We start from the raw sequence: 17,147 nt of genomic DNA, 5'->3' as shown, positions 1-17,147 counted from the left end.
ATTTATTATTTTAAATGCTACTTCCATATTTTCATTTATAGGCCCTACATAACAGTTTTGCATTGCCAATTTTTTCAAAAAAAAAATTATAATAAAACTACAATAGTATTTTGTATGATTTTTGTTTGTATTTATATTTTTGTACCTAGTGTGTATACTAATTTTAAAATTTTATTTATAATGATTGAAAAGTATCAGATCTTTGCGACCCCCTTTCAGTAGTCTCGCGACCCCCTGGGGGTCGCGACCCACAGTTTAAGAAGCCCTGATCTATATCACGCGGTAAAATTGACCAGAAAGTCACATTAAAATCGACCCCTCCCCATCTAAAATTTCGACCAGTGATGCTTCTGTTAACAGCAAAATTGATCAAAATATAACGTTTATTTTCACAAATAGGCGACCTCCCCCACCCAGCCCTCACCCCCCAAGCTCAAGAGATATATTGTCACAAGTAAACGACAGTGAAATATTTGAATAGCTCGATATAAAATTTCATTTTTGACATTTCTGAAGTGATCAGTATCTCAAAATAGCCGGTAATGCTTCAGATTTCACTTATAAAATAAGCTCAATTCGTTTATTGGCAAAAACATTTTAACAACTTAGGAATTACATTAAAAACTACCTGATTTTCTCTCAAAGCAAAAATGAAGAGAATCCATTAGACTCTGTTTTGGTTCATTTGTCTTAACATTTAGGAGAAGCTTACCATGGTATCCATTTAAAATTGATCTTGCAATTATTTACTGGCCTTACAAAACATTAAGCTCTTGGAGCCTGAATCTCTACAGCTACATTTCCGGACTTGGTAAAGTTCAATACCAGATTCTGTAGATTTGTAATCTTCCCTCCAACCCGAAAATGCCAAAAACGGAATGTCTTAAAGCCAACATAAGTGTCTATCTAGATACTGAATTTATGGTTTTTCGCAGGTTGAAGGAGGTCTGTGCACAAGACAAATATACCACTGTGGCATTTCTCTACCCAGGAATAATTAAGGAGGGGGATTAGTCACGAAAAAAGAAATCTTGGCCATTAAATAGTCACAGTGCTTGATTTTTAATATTATCGAATCCCTCCCCCCTCTCACGTTTCAGCCCATTCATAAGCTAGAACAATACATCAGATAACATAGTTAAAATAACTTGCATTATTCATTTAGCTGAATCATTTATGTAAGTTGAAACATAGTGCAAATGTCAAATGGTTCAAAAAAGGTATATGAGCCATTAAATAAAACAAAAACAGTATACCAACTCTTTCGCATGTTTTTTCACGGTTCAGATGGGAGGGAGAACCAATCCTTTCGTTGGATACGGCCTAGAATTATGCAAGAGAAAAATGTTACTAGGTTCAATTTCCTCAAAAAATTTATAACCCTATATCAGCTAAATTGTTCGCAAATACAAAAATAAAATAAGTCTGACGTATAAGTTAATAATTAGATGCACTGGGAAGTTTAATTTATGAAAGCTGAATTCAATCGGGACTGCTAAATTCATGAGACAAATTTTTACAGATAAGTCATCTTTTTGATGACAAACATGTATGAGCAAAGTTCATATTTCCACGGCTGAATAATATCAAAATAAGAAGAAATAAGAAAACAAGAGCCAAAGAAAGTTTTTGTAGGTACGTACAAAAAAAAAACATTATGTGCTAAAGATTAAAGGATGTTGATTTACTGACTATTGATCTCGAGTTTGACTAGAAGAGCTTGAAAGACAGTGGCACCTTTTTCTTTAGTAGACCACTCTACAATATCGGAAAGCTCTATTCTCTATTTTCTCTATTTTCTATTCTCTGAAACTTTATAGGATCCGGGCTGAACAAGTAGCTGAAATGCTACTTGACATGAGTAAAGCTGCTTCTTGTAGCGAAAAGGTAGTGTATATCTCCCCGGAGAATTTGGTAAAACAGGGTAAAAAACTAGCTGAGGACTTTCTACTTCTTCCGTTTTTGAATCAGTTTCGACAGGACTTTTTGGTTTTGTCAATCCAAGTCCGTCAGAAGTATAAGGCTGTCCAGCGTCTAAAAGCTGTCGTATGGGCCACACTTCTGCTGGGTAATAAACAGAGGGCCATCTTTCGGCACCTTCAACGTGTATTGGCGTATTTTCACGAAACCTTGACAATGAGAAGGGGAATCTACACCAGCCTATGAGGTGATGGTCCTTTGAATTTTTCTCAGATCCACTGGATTTATATTCATTTGAACAGCTGCCACAGTAACAAGCTACTTCAGGAACAAAATACGAGGAAGGGATACCAATGAAAGACTTAAACAGCTTACATATATTAATATAGTTCCAGCCGTGCTTAAACGAGCTAGCAATATCAGTGGCAATAGCTGCGTTTTGCTTTTCTTTTTCCTTAACAGAGCAGTCGAAATCGGCCTTCTCATAGTAGCCACTAACTATCAGTTCTGGATTGATCAATTTGATTTCTTCACATTGACCGTAAAGATCAAAGACAGCGTAACAAGGATCACTTATACCAGAGGCTACCTTTCCTAAATCTTTTCCATCAGTTAGAATATGGAAATCTCCACCTAAAGACAAGGAAAGCCCAACTGTAGAATGGACAGCAATCTTGTCTAAGTTAAATGGCAGAAGACTTTTCGCTTTTTGACCATTGACGAACAATGTGTCAGCACTTACCACCCAAGCACTTCGACGAAACCCTAAAGCGGTTACAGGAAGAGGATTTTTTTCAGTTGGTTGACAAACAAGCCCAACCATCACAGATGAGTTCCATCTGTTTGTCAACTTTTCAATCCTTACTTCAAATTTCTGACCTTTTACAATTGACATCCGGCTTAGAACTAGACCTTGATTATAGCTAGCAGTACGCTTTGCACTCAAACCATTATTAACAAGACAAATATTTTTACCGTGAATCTCACTAAACTTCATCTCTTCTTCAATAGAATTTGACGGGCCAGCTTCAATATTGACGTCCTGAACAAGAGAAGCTGGTAGATTTGCACTTAAGGAGCCCATTGACAAGGATTCGCCTCCAGATTAACTGGGATGGTACGCAGGGTTCCCATTACTGAGAATTCTTACACGGTCAACTGCCCCGTCCAGTTCAACAAAAGGGTATATTGTATTATAATGATTAGGAGCAGCAACACCTAAATCTAAGCCATTAACCTGAAATACAACCACCCCAGTTTTGTCCCTTTTCATTGTCACTCTGTCGTCAGGTCCCAAACGTTCAAAAAATGACAACATAAATTTTTGTTCTTGGTTGCTATTGTGATACAAACTGGAGCCACTGATAAACCAACGATCGAGACTGGCGACTATATTTGCCAAGTTTTCACTCGGAGGATCTGTAGTTATGAACCCAAATTTAAGACTCCCAGGAAATAATGGATGTCTGCTTTCTACTCAAATTTCAAAAATTTCATCTCTGTTTAGCTGATGAGACGCACATACAAGGGCATTACGGGAGTACTCGCCTCTTACTACAACTGTATTCAGATCTGAAATGAAAAAGCATAAAGAAATAAGTGTCGATATACTGGTTTTAGCGAAGCATATTGTTAAATCCAATTAGATGCGTACCTATAGCACACAGCTTTTCTGCTCTGTAATGTAAAAGAAAAAAAGGGGCTACGTATCGAATGGTGCTTACAGAAATGATATGGCTCAATACAAATAACATTTCGAAGATTTAGCTTGTAGAAATAACAAACGAATTTGTTTGATTTTACGAAACAAATGAAAAAATGTCTTAATCTGGATCAATCACTTATTTTGTATCAGATAAAAAAAATATTCCCCGCCAGAAGTAGGAAAGAAAAACTAGACACCAACATTTTGATCGGTAATATTGAAGAGGTTTAGCTAAAGGAAAAAAAGTAGTATAAAATAAATTGTACTATTAAATTTGTCTATATTATTTTCTGCAAGGTTCCTACCAAATAACATGATATTTCCCCAGAATACCAGACAAATTTAATAAACTCATCAAGTTAAATAAAAATAAATAAATGGCATGTAATAATCACTAAGAAATAATCCCTATACGAGTGGTAAATTCTTCCGTATGCGATCTTAAGAAGCTCTGATAAGTGACACTCTCCGCCGCAGACTACCTACAAGAACATCTAAGCCAGATTAATGACAAGACTCAAATTTAGTTTCAGCACCGAGATTTCATGTCCCCGATGAAAAAGACTGTCTTCTTATAGAATATTAAATAATAAAAACAAGCTTTTTAACTGAAAGTAAGGAGCGACACAAAAACTTAAAACGAACAGAAATTATTCCGTATATGAAAGGGACTGTCCCCTCCTCAACGCCTCGCTCTTTACGCTAAAGTTTGACTCTTTGTCACAACTCTACTTTTTACAACAAAAACTTTAGCGTAAAGAGCGAGGCGTTGAGGAGGGAACAGCCCCTTTCATATACGGAATAATTTCTGTTCGTTTTAAGTTTTAATGTCGCTCCTTACTTTCAGTTAAAAAATTAAATTTCTTATTCAATTTCTGAACGTTTTCCAACTAATGCAGGTTCGAATATGGCTCACCGTATATGAAAAATTAAAAAAAAATTGAATATTAATTTTGACAAATTTATTTATTATATGTAGGGTTGCCCCCTCCTCGATACCTCACTCTTTACGCTAAAGCTGTTAGCACTTTAAAAAAACCTTCCTATTCAAACTTTAGCGTAAAAAACCAGATATTGAGGAGGGGGCAACCCATCATATATGGAATAATTTAAGTTTGTTTTTCAAAAAATGCCAGTAAATCTGGCTCACCCTCACAGAAAACTCCTTCATGAAAATTTAATCTAACGTAAAGTGCCCCCCCCACTCGTCAAACTCCCTCCAGACAGTTCCACCCTCGCTGAGATTCCCCCTTCCGTGTAAAATTGCTTGCGGACGATTCAGTCTGAAAATTTTTTCTTAGCATTCTTTTATTTAAATTAAATAAAAAAAACAAGTTTTTTTTAACTGCAAGTAAGGAGCGACATTAAAAATTAAAACGAACAAAAATTACTCCATATATAAAAGAGGTTGTCCCCTCCGCAACGCCTGGCTCTTTACGCTAAAGTTCGGCTCTGTCACAACTCTACTTCTTAAAACAATAAAAAAAACTTTAGCGTAAAGAGCGAGGAGTTACGGAGGGGACAACCTCTTCCATATATGGAGTAATTTTGTTCGTTTTAAGTTTTAATGTCGCTCCTTACTTGCAGTTAAAAAAAAAAAATTATTATTTAATTTTTGAACGTTTTTAAATTAATGCATGTTTTGATTTTGGCTCACCGCACATGAATAACTAAAAGGAAATTTACATATTAATTTTATTTTAGCTAAATGGCTTTCTCATAGTTATGATCGGATTATTTAGATAAGAAAAGGGGTGGGGGAGGAGGCCTAGTTGTCCTCCAATTTTTGGTTACTTAAAAATCCAACTACATATTTTTATTTTTTGTACGAACATTTTTGTTAGTAATGAACATATGTACCTTACAAATCAACTTACGTAACGAACTTCTATATTTGTTTATTTTTATTACGTATATGAGGGGGTTTGCCCCCTCATATACGTATGAAGAATTTACCTTTTTATGAACACGTATGAATAATTTACCACTAAAAATACTTTAGCGTAAAGAGCAAAGTATTATGGAGGAGACGAACCCCCTTATATACGTAATATTTTATGTTCGTTTTAAGTTTTAATACTACTCATTACTTCCAGGTGAATTTTTTTTCTCATTGTTTTTTTTTTTAATAATGCTGGCAAATCCTGCGCCCACTTCCTGGAAATTCTCTTCCCTCATGATAAATTCCTCCGTGGAAAGATCCTCCCACGTAACCCCCTCCCCTGAACCACTCCAACCCTAACGCGAAAAAGTCCCCCTGAAAACGTCTGTGCACTACATAATAACCATTACATTACTAACAATGGTCAAAAATAGTAACTTGCAGCCCCTCCCCCGGGGACTAAGCTTTTCGACTAAGCTGAACAGAATGGCTATCTTAAAACTTTGATCCGGTGACTTTGAGAAAAAAATGTGCGCGGGAGGGGGCCTAGGTGCCCTCCATTTTTTTGGTCACTTTAAAAGGGCACTAGAACCTTTAATTTCCGTTCGAATGAGCCCTCTCGCAAATTCTAGGACACTGTGTCGATACGATCACCCCTTGGGAAAAAAAAAACAACAAAAAAACAAACAAATAAACACGCATCCGTGATCTATCTTCTGGCAAAAAATGTAAAATTCCACATTTTTGTAGATAGGAGCTTGAAACTTTTGCGGTAGGGTTTTCTGTAACGCTGAATCTGATGGTGTGATTTTTGGTAAGATTCTATGAATTTTAGGGGGTGTTTCCCCCTATTTTCTAAAATAAGGCAAATTTTCTCAGGCTCGTAACTTTTGATGGGTAAGACTAATCTTGATGAAACTTATATATTTAAGATCATCATTAAAATGTGATTCTTTTGTTGTAACTATTGGTATCAAAATTCCGTTTATTAGAGTTTCGGTTACTATTGATCCGGGTCGCTGCTTACTACAGTTTGTTACCAAGAAATGTTTGATAAGACTTTAATCTCTAATCGGATTCTCGATCCCTCCAGAAATGCCCCCTTTCGTGGAAATTATTTCACAGAAAACAAATCACGCAAAAAAAAGCCCCTAGATTGTTCCTCTAGAACATCTCCACATGAAAAATTTGGCAAAGAGAATGTAAGACAATTAAAAACAATTTTGTACAGTAATTCTGTCAACCCCCCCCCCCCAGTGTAAAATTTCCTCTGGAATATTCACACCACAGAAATTTCCCTTCACAAGGAAGATTCTCCCTATAGAAATCCACCCAAGCACAACCCCCCCCCCCCCCAAAAAAAAATGTCTGTATACTCTTTAATAACAAATACTATACGTAAACAATGAGTGAATTTCATAAATTATAGGCCTCTACCCACGGACTGTGAGGGGTCATTTTACACTTTAAGACATAATTGTTTGATTTTTCAACTATACTGAACAAAATGGCTATCTCAAAATTTTGATCAGCTAATTTTTGGAAAAAAATGGGCTTGGAAGGGGGCCCAGTTACCCACCAGTCTTTTTAGTTACTTAAAATGGTCACTAGAACTTTTAATCTCCGTTCAAATGCACCCTCTCCCGATTCTCTAGGACCATTATTTTGATACAATCACCCCTGGAGAGAAAAAAAAAACACGCATCCGTGATGACTTCTGGAAGACATAAAATTCTACATTTTTGCAGATAGGAGCTTGAAACTTCTACGGTAGGGTTCTCTAGTACGCTGAATCTGATGGTGTGATTTTCATTCAGGGTTCCTTTAATTTTAGGGGGCGTTTCATCTATATTTCAAAATTAGGCAAATTTTCTCAGGCTTCTAACTTTTAAAAGGTAACACTAAATTTGATTAGTCTTCTATATTTGGAATCAGCATAATAAGCTGATTCTTTTTATCTTATTGCTGATTCTTTTTAATTAGAATTCCGTTTTTCAGAGTTTCGGTTACTATTGAGCCGATTTTCTCCTTACTTATAGTTCGTTACCACGAACTGTTTGACTATTCGGTTTACCTCTGTTTTGGATGATAAGAAAAAACAAAAAAAAAAAAAAAAAACACAAGTTTTTTTCAAATGAAAGTAAGGTGCGACATTAAAACTGAAAACTAACAGAAATCATGTTGTAAATTAAGGTTTAACACCGCCTAAAAACATGCTCTTTAAGCTAAAGCTTAACTAGTAATTAACTGACAGCATTTTTAGTGCAAAAAATACAGCCTGCCTTACTTACTAAATTGCCTTTCAAAACACTTAAAAAAAAGTACCCCGGCACTCGGCACACACCAGGCTTCTATATATGGATAATCATTGTCACTTGTCTTCTAACCGCATACTATTTGAGACAATGTGCTATTCCCAAATACAATGTTCATACGTCTATCTTTTCAAAAACATTTGATTATTGAAGTAAGTCCAATTTCTAACAACGGTTTTTGAATTGTTGTAATCCCTTGTTAAAATATATACAAATATTTTTGCAATTACCCGTTTTTTGCTCTTTACGCTATTTAATGTCTTTTCATCCTAAATCTTTTCAAAGATATTTGATTATTAAAGCAGATCCGATTTCTAACAACGATTTCTACTAGTCTTCAAACTTTTTGTTTTCTTAAACTTTTTTTTTCGCAGTTTACATAATAAGTTCAGCGACTCCGAATTGAACCTAAGAAAATTTTCAACTTTTTTTCCATGTCTTAAAAAGACATTGTGTGTACTTATAACAAAAGAAATTCGGTATGATGTTTTTCTAGCAACGATTTGTACTAAGCTTCAAACTTTTCGTTTTCTTTTTGATTTTCTTTTTGAAGGTTTTGGAATTGTTGTAATCCCTTGTTAAAATGTATAAAAATACTTTTGCAATTACTAGTTTTTTACTATTTACGCAATTTAATTTCTTTTCATTCTGTATCTTTTAAAAAGATGTTTTATAATTGGACCAAGTCCGATTTCTAACAACGATTTCTACTAAACTTCAAACTTTTGGTTTTCTTTTTTAAGCTTTTTGAATTCTTGTGATCCCTTGTTGAAATACACACAAATATTTTGCAATTACCAGTTTTGTTCTCTTTAAGCAATTGAATGTAAACTTTTCTTTTGCATGAAAATCTTCAATTTTTCTCCATAAGTTTGACAAGTGTGACAACGTCATTGCAATACTGACGTATATAAAAATGACATCACTCACATAGATTGTTTTCCAAAATTAAGCCTCTTAACGAATCTTCTCAAGCTTCTGACCTATCTAGTATATATATATATATATATATATATATATATATATATATATATATATATATATATATATATATATATATATATATATATATATATATATATATATATATATATATATATATGCATATATATATATATATATATATATATATATATATATATATATATATATATATATATATATATATATATATATATATATATGCATATATATATATATATATATATATATATGCATATATGTATATATATATATATATATATATATATATATTTATATATATATATATATATATATATATATATATATATATATATATATATATATACTAGCTGTTGGGGTGGCGCTTCGCGCCACCCCAACACCAAATTGGTGGGGGTGCTTCGCGCCCCCCAAGCCCCCCCACGCGCGTAAGTCGTTACGCGCCATATTAGTTACGCGCCATTGTAGTTATGTCCCTGGGTCCCACCTGTGAATATATATATATATATATATATATATATATATATATATATATATATATATATATATATATATATATATATATATATATATATATATATATATATATATATATATATATATATATATATATATATATATATATATATATATATATATATATATATATATATATATATATATATATATATATATATATATATATATATATATATATATATATATGTTTTTAACTACGTAAACTTGCGAATATACAACATTCTTCGATGTCCCATTGTCTCTGCATATAAATAGATTGTCAGGTTTACCGACTCTTGAACATGCAACATATAACTGTCCATGGGAAAAACAATCCGTATTCAGATCTATACCTCATGATTCTAATGATTGCCCTTGAGCTTTGTTGATGGTGATTGCTAATCGAACATTCCCTGTGTCGCCGTCGTCATTTATATATCCCCCTGTGCCCCCCGGCGTCCCCGTTGTAGTTGTGTCCCTGTGTCCCTGTCGTCATTTATATTCCCTGTGTCCCGGTCGTCATTTGTGTCCCGGTGTCCCAGTCTGTAATTTCTCTTTGAGTGTCCCGGTCGTCATTTATATTCCCTGTGTCCCGGTGTCCCGGTCGTCATTTGTGTCCCGGTGTCCCGGTCTGTATATACATTCGTTTTTGAATTGGTCTTTTTTTAGTTTTTAGTTTTTTACCTTTTTTTAGTTTTTTTAGTTATACCTCATGATTCTAATGATTGCCCTCGAGCTTTGTTGGTGGTGATTGCTAATCGAACATTCCATGTGTCCCCGTCGTCATTTACATATCCCCCTGTGCCCCCGGCTTCCCCGTTGTAGTTGTGTCCCTGTGTCCCGGTCGTCATTTATATTCCCTGTGTCCCGGTCGTCATTTGTGTCCCGGTGTCCCGGTCTGTATATACATTCGTTTTTGAATTGTTATATGATGAAATAAATTTTTGTGTTTTTCCCCCTTTTTTTTAGTTTCTTTTGTTTTACCTTTTTTTAGTTTTTTTTTAGTTTTTTCTTTTTCTTTTTAGTTTTTTTTGTAGTTTTTACCTTTTTAGTTTTTTTTTTATTTTTATTTCTTTTTAGTTTTTTCTCTCCTTTATTTTTCAGTTATTTTCCTTTTTTTATTTTTTTTCTTTTTTAGTTTTTTTTTAGTTTTTTAGCTTTTTAATTTTTTTTATTAATTTTTAGTTTTTTTTCTTTTTAGTTTTTTTTGTAGTTTTTACCTTTTTTTAGATTTTTTAGTTTTTTTTGGCTTGAATACATTCGTTTTTGAATTGGTATATGATGAAATAATTCATACGTCATATGCGGACAGACAACCCACAGACAACCCACAGACAACTTATTTTTATATATATTTATTATTATACCTCATGATTCTAATGATTGCCCTTGAGCTTTGTTGGTGGTGATTGCTAATCGAACATTCCATGTGTCCCCGTCGTCATTTACATATCCCCCTGTGCCCCCCGGCGTCCCCGTTGTAGTTGTGTCCCTGTGTCCCGGTCGTCATTTATATTCCCTGTGTCCCGGTCGTCATTTGTGTCCCGGTGTCCCGGTCTGTATATACATTCGTTTTTGAATTGGTATATGATGTAATAAATTTTTGTGTTTTTCCCCTTTTTTTCTTTTTAGTTTTTTTTTTGTTTTTACCTTTTTTTTAGTTTTTCTTAGTTTTTTCTTTTTATTTTTAGTTTTTTTTGTAGTTTTTACCTTTTTAGTTTTTTTTATTTTTATTCTAATTTTTTTTAGTTTTTTTTTCTCCTGTATTTTTCAATTTTTTTCCTTTTTTTAATTTTTTTCTTTTTTAGTTTTTTTTTTTAGTTTCTTAGCTTTTTTAGTTTTTTTATTAGTTTTTAGTTTTTTTTTCTGTTTAGTTTTTTTGTAGTTTTTACCTTTTTTTTTAGTTTTTTTAGTTTTTTTTGGCTTGAATACATTCGTTTTTGAATTTATATATGATGAAATAATTCATACGTCATATGCGGACAGACAACCCAAAGACAACCCACAGACAACTTATTTTTATATATAAAGATATATATATATATATATATATATATATATATATATATATATATATATATATATATATATATATATATATATATATATATATATTCAATTTCCAATTTTCTTTTCCAATACCCCATAAAAAAAACTTTTTATCACGCTGTTCTTCTAGAGTATTCGTCCTTGGAGCGTCGGTGAATTAAAGTCAAACTGTGAGTTTGTTTTAGTGTCAATCTTAACATTCACATTTTAAAAAACTTGTTTGAAAAAATTATTTCTTTTCATTTTCAATATTATATCTGGCATAATATAAATATGATGAGGGATCCCTCCCCGACTCCCCATGACCTTTACGATACAGTTTAACTTTTGCATACTAATGCCAAAAAAATTAAAATCACCAATAAAAAATTAAACGATAAGAAAACAAGTTTTTTTTAACTGAAATTAAGGAGCAACATTAAAACTCAAAACGAACACAAATTATTCCCTATATGAAGGGGTCAACCTTATCGTTAATAACTTGCTCTTTAACACGCTATTGTTTTTAGCACTTTTATAAAGCTTCTTATTCTAATTATTCGGCCCTTGTGCTTCAGGAGTCGTTCTTAAGAAATTGAGACAAACAGTCAAACTTTAGCGTGAAGTGCAAGGTATAAAGAAGGGGGCAACCTCTTCATATACGAATAATTTCTTTTTGTTTTGAGTTTTAATGTTGCTTCTTGCTTTCAGTTTAAAAACCTTGTTTTTTTATTTAATTTCTGATTGTTTTTCAAGCATTGCCGGTAAATTTCTTCCCCTCGTGGGAAACTCCTTCGTAAAAAGTTCCTCGCCCGTAAAATATCCCCCCCACGTAAAATTCCCTCCAGATGATTTAATCCTCGCTGAAAAATTAAATACTTAAACAATGGGTAAATTTTGAAACTTACAACCCTTTCCCCAGGGGCTTGGGGGGGGGTCATATTATCCCCGAGGACATAGTTATTGAGCCTTTCAACGATACTGAACAAAATTGCCTTCTCAAAATTTTGATCGGTTGTCTTTGGAGAAAAATTTGGGCGCGGGAGGAGGGCTAGCTGCTCTGCAATTTTTTGATCACTTAAACAGGGTACTAGAACTTTTGGTTTTCAATCGAATGAGCCCACTCCCGATCTTATAGGATCATTGGTTCGGTACGATCACCCCTGGGAAAAACATACAAAAAAAATACAATAAAATAAATAAACACGCATCCGTGATCTTTCTTCTGATAAAAAAAAGCGTAAAATTCCGAATTTTTGCAAATAGGTGCTTGAAACCTCTTCAGCACGATTTCATTTAGTAATATGCTAAATCTGATGGTGTGATTGTCATTAAGATAACTTGACGTTTTAGGGGTGTTTATCACCTTTTTTGACAAAAATTAAGCAAATTCCCACATGCTCGCAGCTTTCGATGGGTAACATCAAGGCCGTATCCAGGGGGGGGGGGTAGTTTGTTAACACAAAGTGTTTGACAACCCCTTTAAATTTTTAGGAGGGGAGGAGGCATGAAATGTCAAAATGATTTTCCAGGTCATGAGGATTCGTGGGATATATTTTTCCTGAGGAAGGCCCCCACCTCCCTTTTACCTGCAAGCATATGATATGACATGTATTACAAAAAAAAGACTATTTTAACAAAAAGAGTAAATTACAATTAATAAATGGACATCCTATCAACATAAGTGTATCTACATAAAAACTAGCCTAAAATGTGAGACACTTTTCAATATGCCCAATACCTATCCGCAGGAGCCTCTCCTGACATGAGGAAATCCCCAGTGGTCTCAACCACCTAATAGTATCACGTAAATATAAACTTTGCACTAAAAATATTTATACGATAATAGGGGAGCCATTCTCACCTTAATATTTATATTACATGTTTATCCCAAACGTATTATTCAAAATGAGGGAATGTTAAAGTTAACTCTCCTCTCCATATTGAACCAAAATCTCTGTTTGGTGGTATAAAATGGCAAAAATCGACATTTCATAGGGGCAGGATGTGAAACTTCTAGACTACGTATACACCTTGTGAATAATTCCGAGTCTATTGGTCATCTTAGAATTTTCACTGAACATGACTTAATGAGAATTTTGAGTTCAAACAGACACGCCACCAGGAATTCACCTAGCGACATCACTTGGCCGTTTTCCATAAATTAACCATAGATAACTTCGAAGACCACACTGCCTTTCCATGACGAAAGTAAAACAGTTCAAAATAGGGATGATACCTTTTTTATTGACAGTGAATAGATATAAAATTATTTAACTGGATATTTCGAACACATATACAGTGTTCATCATCAGCAGTAAAAAGTTTTACTGCTGATGATGAACACTGTATATGTGTTCGAAATATCCAGTTAAATAGTTTTATATCTATTCAATGTCAATAAAAAAGGTATCATCCCTATTTTGAACTGTTTTACTTTCATAAATTAACCACATTTAACATTTTGCATAATTCACCGTAATTACTGTTTTCATTACATTAATTTCAATGTCTTTAATTAAGCTCAATTAAAATTAAATTTGGTCGTTCTCCCCTTACCTAATTTTACCGTTTTATGTCAGAACCTAGTTTTACATCAAATAGGTCTACATATATATTTTTAGGAATATACAATTCACCGTTTTCTTTAGTTTTCTGGTCTCAACGAAAAACGAACAAGAACAACCAGAAAAGATCGCTTAGGTTGTTGGATTAGTGGATACTTCGTAAATTAATAAAAATGTATACAAAACGTAATTCGGAATTATTAATTGAAAATTAGAAGGGGCAATTAATTTCTATAATGTCATTCCTTTTCTAATTTGCAACAGACGAATTGACCAACCAAGATCGACAGCCATACTACTTGACCAAATTCCGTAGAACCTCTCTACACAAGTCCTTGTTTCGTTTCCATGACAAAATTTTTCATGTTTTCACACTGCTCAAGTATTCCCTATCGACAATATCAAATCAAAAAAAAAAAAGTTCTTCATACTTATGGAAAGCGAGAAGCCACGAAAGAATGTCTTGGCAGTAGTCAGCTTTCTGTTGGCCAAGTAAACTATTGAAAATATTCAAACAATTGAAAATAATATTTTCAAGCGTTAAACGAGCTCTTTATCACTTCGTTGAACTTCAGTTTATAGATAATATCCTCCATTATCTTTCAAAAGCTACAAGAATCGTCAACTCAACATAGCCCCTCAAATCAAGCGTATATTTTAAAGATACACAAAGTCATTAAAAAAACTAGATTTTTTTTAAAGGGGATGGGGGACTGTTGAGCTATTTGGCCAGAGTTCTATTGTTGAAAAACATGCATTCTAAAATCTACCAGAATTTTTAAGTCAAGTGACCCAGGTGTGGAATCTCTGGAAGGTAACAATAGTATTTTATAATTTTATTTGGCATTCCTTCAATTAATAATAGAAACACGAATAACAAAACATCGCTTATTATTCTTTTTTTTCCATGTTTAACACATTCTTGAGGTTGACCGCTTCTACATTGTTGTTCTATTATTTATAATTCATCAGAACTGAGATAAGTTCTTCTATTTTGAGGCTTTGGTTTTAGTAAAATTTTTGTAACCGCAGGTAGCAAAATACATAATTTAAAACCTCAAATTCTACTTTTGTTACCGGGAAATAAAAGATATGACACTGGATTTTATAGTCCCTACCGGCGGTACTGATAGTCATTTCCTGGCCCTTTAGCCAGGAACCGCAATGAAGGGATTGGGACAGCCATCCTGTACTCTCACACACCCTTCCTGTTTACCTTCCCCAGTACCCATTTGGAGCTGGGTTGGAGCTACAGGGAAATAGCAAAGTTAATATTTCTGAAGATACAAAACTATTTTTCCCAATTGTATTCAGCATTATCTGTAGTAGGTCAAAAGTACCTTGAGGAGGGGGTATATGAAAAAACACATAACTATGCGTGCACCCTACGCATGCAGTATTTTTTCGCTAATAGAAATTGAGCCCTGGTAAACAAGTTGAAAATGTCGATTTTTCAAATTAAACTCTAGTTATCATACTGATAATGTAAGAATAGAAATAAGAAAGGTAATCTTCATAATTTTTATCAAACGCTATTCTAATTGTGCCAAGAAACCTGGAATAACACTCACAATTTATGCAATTTTTTTCTGATAATACTTGAACAAAAAAAGATGGAAGAACAAATCACTTGCGGAATAATAATAATAATAATAATAAAGTGGATGAAATTACATTTCTTAGTAAGATCAACCTGTATTTTGGGAAAAAGGCAGCCTTACAGTTAAGGTTTTTACAAAAAAAAAAACATAATACAAAAACAACAATGCGGAACAAATGAATGCGGAGAGACAGTGAAAAAAAAGAAAATAATGCAAATATTTTGTCAAAGACTTTCACCAGTCCTCCTCGGTGCAAGATGATAAAAAATTTAAAACTGAATAAAATTCGTAAAACGTAATAAAAAGGACCAAACCAAAGAAAAAGGCCGAAATGTTTAAATTATTCTATGGAACCCACGGGCCAAAATTTGCCGTCGTTTCGTAAATCATGCTTCGGCCAGTGCATTCTCAGAACTTATTTACCAAACTTGGGTAGTGCTCAGTACTTTTGCTGATCAAGTACTGACCTCCATTTTGAAGATGCGGTAATGAGATGCCTTTTGGCACCGTTTTCCGTCTATGTTAGCGTTTCCAATAAAACATTTCAACAGTTCATAGAATCAAACAACCTTCTGGGTGATCGCCAATATGGATCCTGGAAGGAACAATCAACGTTAGACTGCCTAGCCGCCTAGCATCAGGAGTGGATCGAACTTCTGGTAATGGGGTATGAACTTAGACTATTGTCATTCGACATTGCCAAAGCGTCCAACTGATTATGGCATCGTGGCCTGCTAAAGAAACTCCATGCGTACGGTGTTCGTGGATGTCTGTTAAGAGTGATTGACAGCTTTCTTTCAGATCGTTCACTGCGGGTTGTTCTCGACGGGTTTATTTCCTGCGAATATTCTGTGAAAGCAGGGTTTTCCCAAGGCAGTGTCTTGGGACCAACACTCTTCCTTATCTACATAAATGACAAGGAATACAACCTTGCAAGCCCTCTGCATCACTTTGCCGACGATACCACGACACACACAGCCGTCCCAAAACACGAAGAACCAACAAAATCCTCCCATTCTCTGCAGACAGATCTTTCTAAGGTCGAAAAGTGGTCTGATACATAGATTATCAACTTTAATGCAACCAAAACAAAGGAGCTTTTTATTACCCGATCAAAGGCACCGTCGACTAGCTTCGTCTACTAGAAATTCCTTTTTCGAACGATCTCTCTTGGAATAACCACCTTGATCGGCTGAGAGCCTCCTGCGCAAGAAAGCCCGGGGTTATTCTTCGCTGTAAAAAACCTTCTTCCATCCAGCTCGATTATCCCACTTTTCAAGTCCGGCATCAGACCTACAGCTGAATATAGATACCCATTATATGCTGGTGCACCGAAAACGCTGTTGCCACCACTCCAGAAGATTCAAAATAGGGCAAACAGGACAGGCTGTGACTCTACATATGACTTAGTTCAGCCTCTAAGTAAAAGGTTTAATATAGCGTCAATGGCTGTTTTCTACAACTACATGAATTCCTCTCCCCCAGAGGAGCTTTCTCGCATTGTTCCCCCTTTGTCCAACCGACAAGACAGGCATGAAGGCAAACAGTTCGGTCCAATTATCTAAAGTAGGACACGCCAAGAACCGAGTATGTGAGGAATAGCTTCATCCGGTGTTGTACTTCTATCCGGGACGATCTTCCTGTGGATATTATTCCTGCAAATTCGTC

General features: G+C 34.3%; 1 protein-coding gene across 1 annotated transcript; it reads right to left on the bottom strand.

The window, feature by feature from the left end:
* Positions 1 to 1,792: 1,792 nt before the first annotated feature.
* On the bottom strand, positions 1,793 to 3,004 carry LOC136032472 (neuralized-like protein 4). Its single transcript, XM_065712784.1, has one exon. It carries the CDS (start codon positions 3,002 to 3,004, stop codon positions 1,793 to 1,795), a length of 1,212 nt encoding a protein of 403 aa, XP_065568856.1.
* Between the last annotated feature and the right edge of the window lie 14,143 nt (positions 3,005 to 17,147).

This window comes from Artemia franciscana, chromosome 10, assembly GCF_032884065.1.
Source record: "Artemia franciscana chromosome 10, ASM3288406v1, whole genome shotgun sequence".
NCBI lineage: Eukaryota > Metazoa > Arthropoda > Branchiopoda > Anostraca > Artemiidae > Artemia > Artemia franciscana.
Note: the sequence above shows the minus strand (reverse complement) of the source record. Positions and strands in the feature narration are given on the sequence as shown.